Genomic DNA, 18,046 nt, shown 5'->3' with positions numbered 1-18,046 from the left:
CCCATCATGCTTTATGATCACTGGAGGTCCAACATCACAGACCCACAATGACCCCAACAATATACAGGACATGGTTCTGGTGAAGAACTGCGTCCCGTTCTAATTTCTTGCTGTACATCAGTACTCCATGACACCTGACTCTGGCTTCCACCATTGCCGCAGTTTGCATCAATAACTGGCGGCCAAAGTGCAGGAGATACACCACTGAAGGAACGCAACACTACACTAGGCTATGAACAACAGTGAGACCAGAACCTTAGAATAAAACTGCAGGACAATGGGATCACACTTGAGTTGGAGCAAATTGATTCGCATGTCCCATTCCATTGGCCATGAAAGTAATCTATGGACGATGGATGGGAACTGTTAGAGCCAACTCCTACCCTGCCAACATCAGTGGTTCTTTCCATTACCCAACCTGGTGCAACATCACATCACCATGATGACGTCAGGTAGCCAAAAGAAGTGTTGCTGATTCCGTCAGTTAAGAGGCAATACTACAACTCCCTAGCCATGGCCACAGACCACCGTCATGGCCAATGGAATCCGATGTATGGATACATTTGCACCAACTGTAAATCACACCCATTTAAAAAATAAATGACCATAAGGTGTCCATGTATTACATCCACACTACGAACAGTTAAATTCAAGTACAATGCTCCCGTCTAAGTGAAGGTCTTTATTATCAATCACCTTCCTATGGTCATCGGATGTAAAAAAAACTTCTATGGGTTACAGGGAACAGTAATCTTATCAGCTCAGTACAAGATTATAAAAGAGGATCGAATAATGGAAGCTATAAATATGTGTTTATGTAAAGACCCGGATGTCTAATTAGAAGAATTGCTCAACTTTTTGAACATCCCGAATAGCTGAAATTGTTGTAAAACTAAAAAGAGGGGGGAAAAAAACAAAAAACCCCCCACACTTTGGTTATCCTTCGATTCCCTTCCACCGCAAATGGAGTCAATCAGTGGCTTCAGTTGGGAAGCTTGGAGTTGAGGGTGACTTTCTACCAAGGTCACGTGAATGATTTATGGACCTTAAATACCAAAAGGGTTGAGCAAAGGCTCTTTAATGTTTTAAAATAACATATGCTGTTTGGAAACCATTGGACAATTCCTTTAAATGGATTTTTGGAAAGGCCGTCAGCTTGAGACTCTACATTTACAGCCATAAATGGTTCTGGCTTTAATCAACGAAAGAAAAGTAACACCATCAGCTCACCAACCATAATCAAGTGTCCATGGATTCAGTGATTGCGCCATGCATGGGTTCATGGGGCCAGCATCCCCAATTAGGCAAATGTGAGTGAAGGTAGTGGGGATCCAGCACCAGAACCGTAAAATAAAATAAATTCTTTATCGGATCAGCATTATAAACCAAATAAAACAAGCTGAAAGGAACACTAAATTCCATACGGGTTTCAGACAGTGACGGCCCTACTCATGGGTTTATCTCGGAGTAAGGACATCACTGTCCGAAATGTGTAATGTGTTGTGTCCCTTTCAGCTTCGGTTTATAATACTGATCCAATAATTATTTTATTGTTCTGGATTTCCACTATCTTCACCCATAATAAAATGTCCATGGATTCATAGATTGTGCGATGCGTGGGTCCATAGGGCCAGCATTTCCGAGTAGGCAAATGTGGGTGAAGGTAGTGGAGATCCAGCACCGGAACAGTAAAATTAATTCTTTATCGGATCAGCATTATAAACCAAATAAAACAAGCCGAAAGGAACACTAAATTCCATACGGGTTTCAGACAGTGACGGCCGTACTCATGGGTTTATCTAGGAGTAAGGACATCACTGTCCGAAATGTGTAAGTTGTTTTGTGTCCCTTTCAGCTTTGGTTTATAATGCTGATCCAATAATTACTTTATGGCTCTGGATTTCCACTATCGTCAGCCACATTAAGTCAATTAAAATTAATCGATGTTTAGTAAAGATTTCGGCAGATAAAAACATAATAAGGAACACAAAATTTAAAACGTAGAAAGAAAGAACACATTCCTGTAATACTCTTTATATATTTCTCCAGGAGGAGAAGAAACCATTAAGAAATATCATTTGTCTTGAAGCTCCCTTTTCCTTTTCTAACCCACTGCCCAGTGTCTGACTGCAGCAGGAGCCTCTCCCTTCTACTCAGTCTGCAGTAAGAAAAAAAGTTTGTTAGGTTCCAATTTCTCAATTGTTCCTGCGCTGAAAAAGGAAGAGAGCATCAAGAAAAATAACCCTCTGCAAGATATCAAGAAGTCTGTTGGTTTTAAATCCATGCAAAAAAAAAAAAAAGAGTCTACAGACTGAAAAACACATTAAAGAGACATTAAAACTTGAAAAGTGAACAATAGGCTTATCGACCTAGACAGCGAGTTACTGAACGATTCGAGACAGCTATTGTGAGATGTGTGGATGAGCTATGACGGAAGCAAGATCACGTCGTGGATTGGCAGGAAATGACCAGAAAAGGAAAAATGTAAAAAAAAAGCGGAGGAGGAGAAGTGAAAGATGTTGAAGTTTCTCTACTTCTTCGCCCATGATTGATGCTTTTAATGCCTGGGCTTTGTATGACTGATGTATTGAAATGCATAATAAGCTCTATCCGCCCCACGCATTTTTTTATTCTTTCCAACATCAGGTTAATGGAAGACAGCGATGTATCAAGCTACAAGAATAAATCGAGCTACAAGAATAAAACGCTGTTTCCTGATCAATGGCGGAGCGAGGCACAGCGGAGCATCCCACGACGGACGCTCACTGATCAGCAGATCGATACTATACTGATATTACGCTTTGAGTTGAATACTCTGATTGTTCTCACAATCATCACTGAACAAAACTTGGTTCAAACAAAAGGTCAATCTACAATCCCTGCGAGAAGATGAAATCAATCCGTTTCATGAAATAGAGAAAGATGGTTCATTACAGGAAGGAGGAGGATCTGACCGAGTGCGAAAGCCACACATGCACAGGGGAGTCTAACTGGTGGACAGGGGAAATTGGAGACACCCGTGACTGTCAGATGGGTCACCATGATTGTTAGGTTCCATCAAATTCCCACTGGATGATTGAGAAGATAAGCACCTGCTTTACCTAGAAAAAAAAATGGATCCAATAGGAATCTGGGGCGACAATTTTTGTGAGGCTTTTTATAACAGATTTTGTTTGAGAGACTAATCAAACCGTAAAAGGATAACATGCATTGGGAATTACCAAATTGTTAGATTATCATTTCTAATAAACTAAGTACGGTAGTAGGAAAGCGTGAGAGCCAGACAGAGCGTGAGCCAAAGCCGGATAGAGAAAGCAGTCGAGCGATCCAGAGTCACACAGGGAGAAGTCAAACCAGAATGAGCATAACAGACAGAGCGAGCGAGCCAGACAAAGAAAGAAAGAGCAAGCAAGCGAGACAAAAAGGGCATGTGAGAAAGGAAGGAAGGAAGGAAGGAAGGAAGGAAGGAAGGAAGGAAGGAAGGAAGGAAGGAAGGAAGGAAGGAAGAAAGAAAGAAAGAAAGAAAGAAAGAAAGAAAGAAAGAAGGAAAAATAAAGAAAGAAAAAGAAAAAGGAAAAAAGAAAAAAAAAAGAAAAAGGAAAAAGAAAGAAAGAAACAAAAAAAGAAAAAGGAAAAAGAAAGAAAGAAAGAAAAAAAGAAAAAGAAAGAAAGAAAGAAAGAAGAAAAAAAAAAAAGAAAGTAGAAAGAAAAAAAAAGAAAAAAAAAAAGAAAAAAAGAAAGGAAAAAAAAAGAAGAAAGAAATAAAGAGCAGGCGAGCAAGTCAGACAAATAAGGGCATGGGAGCAAGCTAGACAGAAAGAATGAAAGAAAAAAAAAAAAAAAAGAGCGAGCAAGCGAGACAAAAAGGGCATGCGAGCAAGCCAGACAGAAAGAAAGAGCAGGTGAGCGAGCCAGACAGAAGGAAAGAAAGAAAGAGCGAGCAGGTGAGCAAGTCAGATAAAGAAAGAGCAAGAGAGTGAGCCAGACAAAAAGAGCATGTGAACAAGCCAGACAGAAAGAACGAGAAGGCGAGTGAGCCAGACAAAGAAAAAGAGCAGGCGAGTGAGCCAGACAGAGAAAAAGAGCAGGTGAGCGAGCCAGACAGAGAAAAAGCATGTGAGCAAGCCAGACAGAAAGAAAGAGAAGGTGAGCGAGCCAGACAGAAGGAAAGAAAGAAAGAGCGAGCAGGTGAGCAAGTCAGATAAAGAAAGAGCAAGAGAGTGAGCCAGACAGAAAAAGAGTAGGCGAGTGAGCCAGACAGAAAGAAAAAGAACAGGCGAGTGAGCCAGACAAAAAGAGCATGTGAACAAGCCAGACAGAAAGAACGAGAAGGCGAGTGAGCCAGACAAAGAAAAAGAGCAGGCGAGCGAGCCAGACAGAGAAAAAGCATGTGAGCAAGCCAGACAGAAAGAAAGAGAAGGCGCGCGAGCCAGACAAAGAAAAAGAGCAGGCGAGTGAGCCAGACAGAGAAAAAGCATGTGAGCAAGCCAGACAGAAAGAAAGAGAAGGTGAGCGAGCCATACAAAGAAAGGGCAGAAGAGGGAGCTCGACAAAGAAAGAGCAGGAGAGCGAGCCAGAGCTAGACAAAGGGAGCAGGCGAGTGAGCCAGGCAGAGTGTGAGCGCCAGGCTGACAGAGGGAGTCAAAGCAGGACAGCAAGTGAGAGCAAAATAATTGAAACAGAATGAGATGGAGCAAGCAAAACAGAGAACGAGCTAGCCAGAGAGCGTAAGAGTGAGCTAGAGTAAGCAAAAGAAATCAAGCAAGAAAGATAGACCAAGCTGAGAAAGGCTGGAGATCACCAGCATCTCAACATTCTCTCAGTTGCCTTTAAAGAGATTTTGTCAGCAAAAAAATGACTGCTCAAACCAAGCACAGTCACTTGTAAACAAACCTTTGGGGTGACAGACTCCCTTCAACCCCCTATAAAATCCATAGCGGGTGGGAGATTTCTCGGCATCATCGATACCTATCATCATCGATAGGTTGTGTACGGCATGCAGCCCGGTATAAGCTTAGCACAAATTATCAGTTTAACCAGAACTTGTGGTGTTATCTGTGGGACTAATTAATGCATTTACCAATAGATTATTGTGGAGTAAGAAAGAAAATAAAAGGTTTAACCTGATGAAAATAATCCTGGCCATAAATATAATTTACAACCAAGTCCTGCCCATAACAAATAAGCTTACATTTATACATTCAGCCCTTAAATATTTATCACGGATCAATATGGGATAATGACCCTGTAGTAACATTTACTGTAATATTCATTATGTGGTTCAGTGTAGAGCGGATCTCCCCTAACAATTATCATCCTAAAATGTGAATTAATTTGTTTTTCTGCCTCTTCTCCATCACAATCAGCGGCTCCCCCATAATTATAAGATTATCTAAGATTTGGTCTCTTGCTTATCGCAGTAAGATACCGGCTCTGACAAACTCTTTCAGATTTCAGCTTTTTCAAACACAAGTTTCATGGAAACTTTCTTGAAACCTTAATATGTGCACACGTTCAGGTTTTTTTTGCGTTTTTTTGCGATAAAAACGCTATAAAAACTCATTAAAAACGCATACATTATGCATCCTATCATTTAGAATGCATTCTGCATGTTTTGTGCACATGGTGCGTTTTTTCCCCTGAAAAAAATGCATCGCGGTAAAAAAAGCAGCATGTTCATTAATTTTGCGCACTGTCCGCATTTTTCCCGCAATTCTATGCATTTGGAAAAAACGCATGGAAGAAACGCGTCAAAAACACGTCAAAAACGCGGTAAAAACTCGAAAAAACGCATGCGGACAGAAATGTCCGGTTTTTGTCATGAAAATTTCTGCTAGAAATCCTGACGTGTGCACATAGCCTAAAAACAGTGAAATTCCATCAGTTCATCATCTGATAAGTCAATAATCTGAAACCTTGTGAGATTGTATGTAGAAAAGAGATTCTCCTGAAATTAGACGGATTCACTTGATTCTGCCAATAGATCCGAATAAAACTGGTCAAGATGAAAAGCGTCCAGATAGCAGCGAAAAGTTATTACATATTGATGGAAGGTCTCTCTGGACCTAAAAGCATACTAAATAAAGGGTTAAAAATGTTTTTTTTTTTTGGTGTAGCAAATATTTTTTTTTATTTCCTTTGCTAATGTAATTCTGCTCCTACACTGCTGACCACCACCACCCCGGGTTACCCTCCAACAATTTTAAAAGGGACTGTCCATTACTCTTATACTTCTGACCTTTCCATGGGAAAGGTAATGATCAGATCAGTGGAGGTCTGACAACCGGAAAGTCTGTACATACAGGAAATATAATACATTAGTGTAAAGGCCCACTCACATTAAGCGACGCTGCAGCGATAGCGACAACGATGTCGATCGCTGCAGCGTCGCTGTTTGATCGCTGGAGAGCTGTCACACAGACCGCTCTCCAGCGACCAACGATGCCGAGGTCCCCGGGTAACCAGGGTAAACATCGGGTTGCTAAGCGCAGGGCCGCGCTTAGTAACCCGATGTTTACCCTGGTTACCAGTGTAAAATGTAAAATAACAAACAGTACATACTCACCTTCGCGTCCCCCGGCGTCCGCTTCCTGCACTGACTGAGCGCCGGCCCTAACAGCAGAGTGGTGACGTCACCTCTGTGCTGTGGTTTCTCTTTCCGGCCGGCAGTCAGTCAGTGCGGGAAGCAGACGGCAAGGGACCTGACGGACACCGGAATGTGAGTATGTACTGTTTTTTTTTTTTTACATTTACGCTGGTAACCAGGGTAAACATCGGGTTACTAAGCGCGGCCCTGCGCTTAGTAACCCGATGTTTACCCTGGTTACCAGTGAAGACATCGCTGAATCCGTGTCACACACACCGATTCAGCGATGTCAGCGGGACCTCAACGACCAAAAAAAGGTCCAGGCCATTCCGACACGACCAGCGATCTCACAGCAGGGGCCTGATCGCTGGTACGTGTCACACATAGCGAGAACGCTACTGAGGTCGCTGTTGCGTCACAAAACTTGTGACTCAGCAGCGATCTCGCTAGCGATCTCGCTAAGTGTGACGGGGCCTTTAGCGTGTGTGTTTATATCAGTGTGTGTGCTGTATAAACACACTAATACGGATCTATAAACACACACTGATCTATAAACACACACTAACACTGACATACAAACACACACTGATCTATAAACACACTAACATACAAACACACACTGATATATATACACACAGTAACACTGATATATAAACACACACTGATCTATATATACACAGTAACAATGACATACAAACACACACTGATCTATAAACACACACTAGCACTGACATACAAACACACTGATCTATAAACACACACACACTAACACTGACATAAAAACACACACTGATCGATAAACACACTAACACTGATATACACACACTGATAGAAACCACTGGAGACTAGACGGAGGTGGACATGACTTGGGGATGGGTAGACCGAGAACTCCTGCAGCTTTTGTTTGTATTGCGGTGTAGATTTTAAACAAGAGTGTTGTTGCTTTAAGAGGAAGGCGTTTAGATGTTTGTGCCTGGTGTATTACTGTGAGGAGGGTGGGGCTTATATAGGGGAGGCAACTCTGGTTCTCCCTCTTTCTCTCACAGGATGGACAGGAGGAAACATTACCCGCCCTCCCGCCCTGTTTATAATCTCTGTCCTAAAACTTTTTAATTATTGATTGTATAATGATAGATGCTTTATTGTATTTTTGAATTTGTCATTGTATATCTTGTACCAGGTTCAATTGTATATTGGCTATAAAGAGTTATTATTTGTGGAAACCTAAGCCCAAGGGAAGGGCAATCCTTAAGCCATGGTTCCCTGGAGGTTTCCTCCACAGGGGGTTTTTCCTCTCCTGAGCGCTGTAGGATGACTCTTTGTGAGTCGGAGGTTTGCCAAGCTTAGTCCCATTAATGCTTTTGCAGGAACTTCTAGTTTTTAAGTTTACAAAAATGATTTAATTATTAAAAAAAGAAAAAAAAAAGAAAAGAAAAGTGGCAAATGAGACTTGGAATTTATAATCCGCCACGGCTTTGCGGTTTAGGAGTCAGGTAGAAGTTGCAGACAAGTTAAGGTGGACTCATTTTAACTAATAGAGGATTTAAAACCTCAGGGTGGTGAGCAGGATCGGCTTTGGTGGCCAGCCTCAAGGACGTTGTAATGGTAACATCAATCAGGGGAGGGCACAGTTGTTAAGCACAGGAGTGAGGATAATAGGGTCATTGGTGCCCTGAAAGTTTACTGGCTCTGCTTGAATGGCAAGCCAGTGCATGCCGCCCCTTTATAGCTGTCTGTCCTGGTGCTGTATGAACATAAGGGTGAATGACCTCGGGGAGATCAAAACATCCAACACCGCGGAGACGCCATCACGTGTTTCTCAACGCAGTGATCCAGAACACTGCCCCCATCCCTTATGGGAGATATGCAAATGCATGTAGAAAAGCCGCGGAGACACCATCACGTGTTTCTCAACGCAAGCAATGAATAGCCAGGTCTTTCACCGGGAAGGAACAACCACGGGAATGGATACCATGTTTTGACATAGGTGGTTTCCCTTTATTGGATGCTGCCCTTCCCGTGGTTGTTTCTGGATCACTGCGTTGAGAAACACGTGATGGTGTCTCCGCGGTATTGGATGTTTTGATCTCCCCGAGGTCATTCATTCTTATGTTTATAGCCTTTTCACTAGGCACTGCTCCTAATAGCCAGTTTCCTACTCCACACTGATGAGGGGCAAATACCCCGAAACAGCTGTCTGTGGATGGATACCATGTTTTGGCATAGGTGGTTTTCCTTTATTGGATGCTGCCCTTCCCGTGGTTGTTCCTTCCCGGTGAAAGACCTGGCTATTCATTGCTTGCGTTGAGAAACACGTGATGGTGTCTCCGCGGCTTTTGTACATGCATGTCCTGGTGCTGTATGTCAGACAGCTGGGGATATCGCAGTACTTGTGAATCCCAATGTACTAGCACTCCACCTGACTCCTACTGTGATTATTTAATCCTGTGATTTGAATAAAAGCTGTGGCCATTTTGACAACCAAAATAATGTGTTTTGTGTATTTATTTTAGTACCTAGGTTTACAGTAGTTATGGTGGTTTTAAGATGGAGTGGGGTCCATCCCATATCCAAAAGTCACGATAAACACACAAACGAACTAAAGGTACCTTCACACTGAACAACTTAACAACGATAACGATAGCGATCCGTGACGTTGCAGCGTCCTGGATAGCGATATCGTTGTGTTTGACACGCAGCAGCGATCAGGATCCCGCTGTGACATCGTTGGTCAGAGCTAGAAGGCCAGCACCTTATTTCGTCGCTGGATCACCCGCTGACATCGCTGAGTCGGTGTGTGTGACACCGATCCAGCGATGTCTTCACTGGTAACCAGGGTAAACATCGGGTTACTAAGCGCAGGGCCGCGCTTAGTAACCCGATATTTACCCTGGTTACCATTGTAAATGTAAAAAAAAAAAAAAACACTACATACTCACCTTCTGATGTCTGTCGCGTCCCCCGGCGTCCGCTTCCCTGCACTGTGTCAGCGCCGGCCGTAAAGCAGAGCACAGCGGTGACATCACCGCTCTGCTTTAGGGCCGGCGCTTACACAGTGCAGGGAAGCGGACGCGACAGACACCGGAATGTAAGTATGTAGTGTTTGGTTTTTTTTTACATTTACAATGGTAACCAGGGTAAATATCAAGTTACTAAGCGCGGCCCTGCGCTTAGTAACTCGATGTTTACCCTGGTTACCCGGGGACTTCGGCATAGTTGGTCGCTGGAGAGCTGTCTGTGTGACAGCTCTCCAGCGACCACACAGCGACCACACAGCGACGCTGCAGCGATCGGCATCGTTGTCTATATCGCTGCAGCGTCGCTTAATGTGACGGTACCTTAACACTGATATACAGGGTTAGCGAGTGTGTGTGTATACATCAGTGTATGTATATCTGTGTGTGTTTGTTTTGCATATCCATGTGAGCATGTGTTTATATGACTCACTGACACTAATCTATAAACACACAGATCTATAAATGCACACACACTCGCTAACACTACATCAGTGCTAGCGTATGTGTTTACATCAGTGTTTCTATGCGCTATATAGACACACTAACATTGATATATAAACACGCTCTAGCACTGATGTATAGTGTTAGCGAGTGTGTCTTTACAGATCAGTGTGTGTGTGTGTGTTTATATAACACACAATCACTGATATAAAGACACACTGATTGATATATAGTGTTAGCGAAATGTGAGTCACGACTGTTGTCATGTGACCTGGGGTTCCCTCCCTGTTCTTATCACTAGAGGCGCCCTAGCTCACCCTATTCCCCGGGATACTTCTGCAGGTGAAGATGCCAGGGCCACCACCCTTGCCTTATCTCCTGTATCTGTCCTCTGTCTGTTCCCTTTCCCCACCCAGGGAAGAGGGTTGCTGCCGTGCACCACAGTACACCAACCTGACGAACAAGGCAACATAAACAGGGGCAATGGAAAATATCAGGCATACAAATATTCACTCACATATAACAGAGGAATGTACCAGGGATTGGAGGATGGGGAAAAACCAAAGTACGAGGAGGGAAGGGAAATATTACACTTACAAACCCTCGCAACAGTCACAGATAACTCCTCCACACTCCTTCTCATATAACCACCAAACAACTACCTCCTGCCATGCAGCATAAGCTAGCTCTGATGATGTGTGTCAGTCAGGGCCCAGATAATATAGGGGATAGGAGTGACTATCCGAGCTCAGACTCCAAGAGCTTACAATATGGCCGATGAACCCCTGTACTGCCAAAAGAAATTGCCACCATTTAAAAAGAAGGTGAAGTGCTTCTAATCAGTGCAGGGGGGATTTATTCCGTTCCCCATCTACAAGACCGAGGTTAGCATTAGTTTGAAGGCAGGTGGTCAAGCATGCACCCCAGTTACATTTTGGTAGTCGGTGGGGGTCCTAATATTCCAATCGCCACCAATTTTGTATTTTTTTTTTTTTTTTTTAATTTAATGAAAAAAAACCTTGAATTTTTTAATCTGGATTTCACAGAAGTATTTCCTACGTTCTAACACTAGTCCCCGTGATACAAGTTATACAAAGAGCAGCAATAATGTTAGTTTACAAATGAATAATTTAAGGCGTTTAATGCCATTTCTATTTACACAGAGCACAATTAGGAGAGAAAATTTGTTACAAGTAGGAAAAAAAAAATCTACTTTAAATAAAACAAAACACTTGTGTGACCCCCAAAATAAAGGGTGCATTCAAATATTTGCATTGAAAGCGAACTCCTTTTTTTTCCTGGAGAGGCTGCGCTGTATGTCGGATAAGGTGGAAGACACAATGGGGATGTAATAGCGTTGTATAAATACTGCATTAGATGGAAGTGATTAATCGGACTCTTGGAGGTCATTTTACTTGTAGCAAGATAAATAATTTAAAGAACCTCTGGAAGGATTTACAGTCTGAAATGTTCCGCTAATAGCCGGGGGTAACAAGATTTTGTTTTTGTGCTAAGTGTTCCAAGGTAGATCTGCTTTATCAGTGAGTAAGCGTGAGCGATGTGGACTGATCACCAGCCCATCCGGATAAAAACCTTCATTATTTATAAATGTTCACTATCGTTAGAAAATAACATTGTCTAAATCTGAATTTTATTACTTTTTCTTTTCTTTTTTTTTTTTTTAAATAATTGTTGCCATTTTTTTTTCATAGCAAAGTCATTTAAAAAAAAAAAAAAAAAAAAAGCCTACACAATTTTTAATAGACTAACTTCCTGTTGTTTCAGGAAATAACACATGTTCATAGCCACAATGGTCAAGCCCTATATTTTGTATTGAAGCATCCAATGAGCGTGCGCAAAGAGAATTGTGAAGGTAGGAGAAGCAGTGTCAGCTGTGACCGGTAGATGCTAGGTTATCAGCTGTGCTACTTGTTATTTTAATGATGCCTCTGCTGATAAGGAGCCTGCTGGAAAATCTTCCAGAAATGTCAAGAAGTATGGGTCTAATGAAGCCCCAATGACCAGAGTAAAAAGGGCTAGTTTTGTTTTGAATAAAGATTGTGATATAGGCGGAGGGAAGTGCATTTTTTACACAAAAACCTGATTTAAACAATAGATTATTTTTGGATGATGGCTTCCCTTTAAAGAGCACAGACCAAGATCCCAAACCTTTCATGTCCTGATTGGGTCTCCGCGTCACTAGCGCAACGAGAAAAATGACACCTGTCTTGTAGTAATCCGATGTGCCAGCGCTGAGAAATCGAGCTTTAAAGCCACATGCAAATTTGTCAGGAAGTGCTCTCTGACTACTGACACGCCCCCAATGCACTTCACAACTAATTTACATGTGGCTTCAAAAGCTTGATTTCTCAGCCCTGGCACATCTGATTTCTACAAGACAGGTGTCATTTTTCTTGTTGGGCGAGGAGCTATACAGCCGTGCAACTAGTTTCAGCAATAAAATTGTCCCGAGACATCACCTTTAATATATTTTTCAAGACCATTGTATCAAAAGCAGAGCAGATATTTGTGGCCATATGTCTAGCCATGACATCCGTCCTATAAACCATTATTTAATCAGAGCACGGACCGTCATGACCAGGCTCACAAGTCTGAGGCCTTGGAAGGATACCACGTCTGGGTGCCAAACCAATAAGCCAGAATATTAAACGCAGGATTTGGTGGTTTCACAGAATTTATAGACCCCGTGGCTTTGATCCAGATCATTTTGTTTAGTTGTATATTAAATAAAAACCCTAGCATCCCGTTACTCGCAGATAGGCGAGCGGTGATTTATGTGGCAGATGTAAGTGAATAATAGGGTGCATGAGAATGCAATCTGTGAAAATGGACTGAGAGTAGCGGAGCAATAAACCTCTCTGTATCCCTCCACTTTAATCACCCTAAACCAAGTTAATGTCCCCCGTACTCACTACTGGGATATGGAGTTTCCCATCACAGCTGTGACATTTTATTGAAAAAGTGCATCATAATTAACCTGATTTTTCGCTTGAAATATTATGCTGAACCTCCTCACTGTGGTTATTGGATGGGGTGTAGTACATCACTGTGACCAGCAGATGTCCTCACCACCAATTAAAATCAGGCAAGACCTTTAGTAATTTTTTTTTTTTTTTTTTTAAGATATTTATTATTTTCTAGGAATAGTTAATTATCTGCAGTCCTCAATTACACATAATATTTCCTCTAGTAGCTATTCCTGGGAACCCCGTACTAAGCAGAGGTTAGAAATGACTTTTATGCCTCCCACATATATACACAATTTTCCATCAATTATTTAACGTGCGCTCGCTCTGGGAATAGTCACCTGTTTTGCCGGTGTTCTTCATCCACGTCTTGTTGGAAGACTCGTTCTCGAATCCGTCCAGCACAAGCTCTTGGAACTCGTCCCGAATATTGGCAGTGTAATCAACAATGTCTATGGGGGACTGGTGAAGGCCTTTACAATCCACGCTGGTCATTACCCAGTTCTCGGGTCCATACACACCTGTAGAAAAAAAAATAAAGGACACCCGTTAATATAAAGCAGGGGACCTTCAGAGCCGCTAACATCATTCACACATCAGTAGGCAATCATTTCCAGTTTGTGGACCCTCTTTGATAAGTAATTATAGGGCACAGATAGATCTGAACCTACCATCAGCTTATAACTAACCGCTGAATGGCGGATAACAAGGAACAATAGACCACGTACATCGCAAAAATAAATTACATAGATTAGGTGTCCCAGCCGGTCCTCTTTCAATCTGTATTAAACACAAAATCGGAGAAATGTGTGAAGTTGGCTGCCAATTGCATTATTTTAATAGCCAAGCCAGCCCCCTTGTCTGCCAAAGCCATTGTATGTGGAGAAGGAAGCGGCTGAGCTGTTAAAATAATCAACCAGCCTCCTTTCACAGCCATTTTATTGAGAAGGGGCGGTAAAAATATTAAAAGGACCAGTCAGCCAGCCCCCTTGTGTCACAGAGCAGGGGACATTCTAGTCATTATTGAAATAAGGAGACAGCCAGATACCTTATGCAATAGCCATTGCATAGAGAAAGGGGCAATTTGGCTATGAAAATGGTCAGCCAGCCCCCTTCTGTCACAGCCATTGTTTTCGAAGAAAGAAGCGGAGTTATTAAAATCAGCAGTCAGCCAGCCCCCTTCTTGCTCAGCCATTGTATATATGAGGGGGCAGCTTGGCTTTAAAATGATTAGTCAGTCAGCCCTCCTTCTGATACAGCCATTGTATAAAGAAGAAGGCGATTCAGCTATTAAATTGATCAGCCAGCCCCCTTTCTCTTCCAGACCTATTGTAGACAGAGAAGGCTGGCGGTTTAGTTATTGAAATGAGCAGTCAGCCAGCCCCCTTCTGTCATATCCATTGTAAAAGAGAAGTGGGCAGCCTAGCTATTGAAATTAGCTGTCAGCCAGCCCCCTTCTCAATCAGCCATTGTAAAAGAGAAGGGGGAAGCCTAGCTATTGAAATGAGCAGTCAGGCAGCCCACTTATCCAACAGAGCCTAAGTATGCACAGAGAAGGGGGCTGGCTTACCACTGAAATGAGAAGTTATCCAGCCCCTTCACACAAAGTTCTCATCAAAGAACGTTGACAAACAGGTAAAGAACATTTACTTATTTCAGCAGATTAAAAAAAAAAAAAGGCAGCATGCTGACTGTTTCCACACTGCAAAATGTAATGAAATGTTGCCTTTCGTGATAGATCATTGATATAGCAAGTTCATGGATAAGGTGGTGAAATCCACACTTATCTGGGGAATAGCCAAAGTAAAGAATTGTAGCAAATACCATATTGTTTGCTAACACAATGTACATTCGCCACTTGGAAGTGCGTTTTGGCAGGATGCAAAGTCTAAAGACAACACGAGTCCAAGAACCTGAGAGATTACCGAGAAGGAGAAAAAACAAATAGGGATCACAATAGTCTGCAGGCAGGAGGCAGGGACAGCGACTAACCGGGAGAGCAGATGAGGTTTATACTGAAAAGGCACTTGAGTTCTAGAGTGGGCAAACCAGATCATTTACTTTTAATTCAATGTCACTAATTAGCGCCGAGGATAGCAGAATTTCAAACAAGACTAATTAAGTGAACATGTATTGTACTTGTGTCTTTTTTTCTTGCAATAACCTCATATGACACAGCATTTTTCACAATCTTTAAAGCATGCCTGATGTCCAGGTGACTTCTCAAAAAAGAATGTCGTGTGTGCACATGAGCAATAACACCATTTCTGGCTATTATGACTTGTATGCAGCATTTTTCACCAGCAGGCTCACTCTGGTTTTCAATGGACTCTGAGCTAGTAGGAAGAGACCACAAGAATGATGTCAACACACAGTACAACGAGACATAATAGATTCCTGCTCTCCTGTCTCTATGTAACATGTTCAGAAGCAGCAGCAGCATGGAGGACAATATACAGCAGCACTGAGCAGTGTAGCTCTGAATTCAGCTCAGAAATAATCTACACTCTTTGCCTCTACACTCTTTGCCTCTACACTCTTTGCCTCTACACTCTTTGCCTCTACACTCTTTGCCTCTACACTCTTTGCCTCTACACTCTTTGCCTCTACACTCTTTGCCTCTACACTCTTTGCCTCTACACTCTTTGCCTCTACAGAAATAAGCAACACATTTTGCCTTTCGCTCAAGAATGATGCAAAATGCACAATACACAGACAAGAGACTCCTGTTCTTTTGTCTTTATGTAGCACATGCTCAGCAACAGCATGGAGAATATTATACAACAGCACTGAGCAGTGTAGCTCTCAATCCAGCTCAGAAATGAGCAAAAATCTTTGCCTCAATCGCTCAAGAATGATGCAAAAAAGCACAGTACACAGACACGAGACTCCTGCTCTTTCCTCTTTATGTAGCACATGTTCAGAAGCAGCAGCATGTAGGACATTATACGGTAACACTGAGCAGTGTAGCACTGAATCCAGCTTAAAATAAAGCAGCACACTTTATCTCCGAATCTCTCAAAGAGGATATTGGCAAGAGTACAATAAGCCATAATAGATTCCTGCGCTACTGTCTCTATGAAGCACATGTTCAGAAGCAGCAGCATGGAGGACAATATGAAGCAGCTATGAGCTGCAATATCACATTCAACCTGTTAACAAGTGTGGCACTGTGTTTTTTTTTCTGTGAAGCGTTGGTGGAAGGGTTCAAATAAACCATAATTTTTTCTATTCCTGGAAATATCTATACACCATAGACATTTCTGATAAATATATAGAAATCAGTCCTGAGAAGTATGAAGTCAAAGCCACCTATCAATAGAGCTGTAGAAGACAGTACAAGAATAATGGTTGATTAGTAGCTCGAGATGTAAAACAATGTAATGTGGAAGGCAAAATTGGGTTCAAAGAAAAGAGGCATCTGAAGGACACTTCCACCGATAGAAAGGAGAATTCCAATCATGGCACATTAGGTGCAGAGAGAAGCCACATTCTTTAGTACAGAGAACAGAACAGTGAGGAAGGTTCAACTCCATTCTATGCTCACGAGAAAAGGAAACCTGCAGATTTCAGTTTAGGTACCTTATTTAATGGTGCCACTGGCTTTCGGAAAAATCTTATAAAAAATATCCCCCTTCCCCTCTCAAGATACAACTTTTCAAACTTGACTCTTATGGACTCTGATGTCTCTCATTCTCTCAGGTTAACCATATTTATTATTAATACAAATAAGTCTTATATTTCTACTTACAATTTTAAAATAGCCAATCATTTTATGGCCAATTAGCCTAAACCCCACCCATGGCACTCCCAGAAACTAGGCCCTCTGGGAACCTCCCAGAAACTAGGCCCTCTGGGAACCTACCAGAAACTAGGCCCTCTGGGAACCTACCAGAAACTAGGCCCTCTGGGAACCTACCAGAAACTAGGCCCTCTGGGAACCTACCAGAAACTAGGCCCTCTGGGAACCTACCAGAAACTAGGCCCTCTGGGAACCTACCAGAAACTAGGCCCTCTGGGAACCTACCAGAAACTAGGCCCTCTGGGAACCTACCAGAAACTGGGCCCTCTGGGAACCTCCCACAAACTGGGCCCTCTGGGAACCTCCCACAAACTGGGCCCTCTGGGAACCTCCCACAAACTGGGCCCTCTGGGAACCTCCAAAAAACTGGGCCCTCTGGGAACCTCCAAAAAACTGGGCCCTCTGGGAACCTCCAAAAAACTGGGCCCTCTGGGAACCTCCAAAAAACTGGGCCCTCTGGGATCCTCCCAGAAACTGGGCCCTCTGGGATCCTCCCAGAAACTAGGCCCTCTAGGATCCTCCCAGAAACTAGGCCCTCTGGGAGGTTTCTTCAACCAGTGGGGAATAGCTTTGTAAAAGGGTATGGCCATGGACAGGTTTTGCTGGTTGTGCAAACTTGGTTCCTTGTAGACTAAAGTTGGCAAGTATGATTTAGGTGTCCATAACTAGAAGGTAATAGAGAAGTTCTGCAGCCTGAGAGCTAACAGGAAAACAGCAACATTGGAATTAATCTTTGCTGTGGGCAATATCATACAAGCAGGGTATAACCAGAAGCAACACATGCTCCGCACTCTCAGATTGTAAAATGATATTCAAAACCCAAGTAATGCTTTAAATCCCGCGGCCCCGTAAAGTTCAGGGGAACCAATTAATAAGTAAGAGACGTTCTATTCCAGCTGTACATTTCAAGTCGCTCCTATAAATGCACATATTAATAATGCATAAAGCACATTAAGTGAATTGTGTGGGTAAATCCTCCAATAGACTTTTAGAGCTTCACCAAATCAATCCGGCAACTGGTCATTTTTGCTGCTCAGGTCCTACAAAAAGGGCGCTGCGTAATACTGATTAAATCCTTAGACCGATGACAGCGTGACCTTGACACGTAGAGAGCTGCTGCACACCAAAAGGGATCAGAGAGGTGAAGAAATGAAGACGAAGAGTCAGATTTTGGTGCCTCGGGACATCTCTGATTAAACATAGCAGGGAGGGA

At 42.6% G+C, this 18,046-nt stretch overlaps 1 protein-coding gene across 2 annotated transcripts in view; it reads right to left on the bottom strand.

Annotated features, from left to right (window-relative positions):
• The window catches only part of PTPRG (protein tyrosine phosphatase receptor type G), a 513,282-nt gene that overhangs the window by 261,534 nt on the left and 233,702 nt on the right, over nucleotides 1-18,046 (bottom strand). For both annotated transcript variants that reach the window (XM_077278905.1, XM_077278907.1), the window contains exon 3: nucleotides 13,373-13,552. In XM_077278905.1, the coding sequence (XP_077135020.1) occupies nucleotides 13,373-13,552 (180 nt within the window). The remainder of the gene's footprint in view (nucleotides 1-13,372; nucleotides 13,553-18,046) is intronic.

Source organism: Ranitomeya variabilis, chromosome 8, assembly GCF_051348905.1.
Source record: "Ranitomeya variabilis isolate aRanVar5 chromosome 8, aRanVar5.hap1, whole genome shotgun sequence".
NCBI classification, from domain to species: Eukaryota; Metazoa; Chordata; class Amphibia; order Anura; family Dendrobatidae; genus Ranitomeya; species Ranitomeya variabilis.
This window is presented reverse-complemented; position numbering and strand designations above follow the sequence as displayed.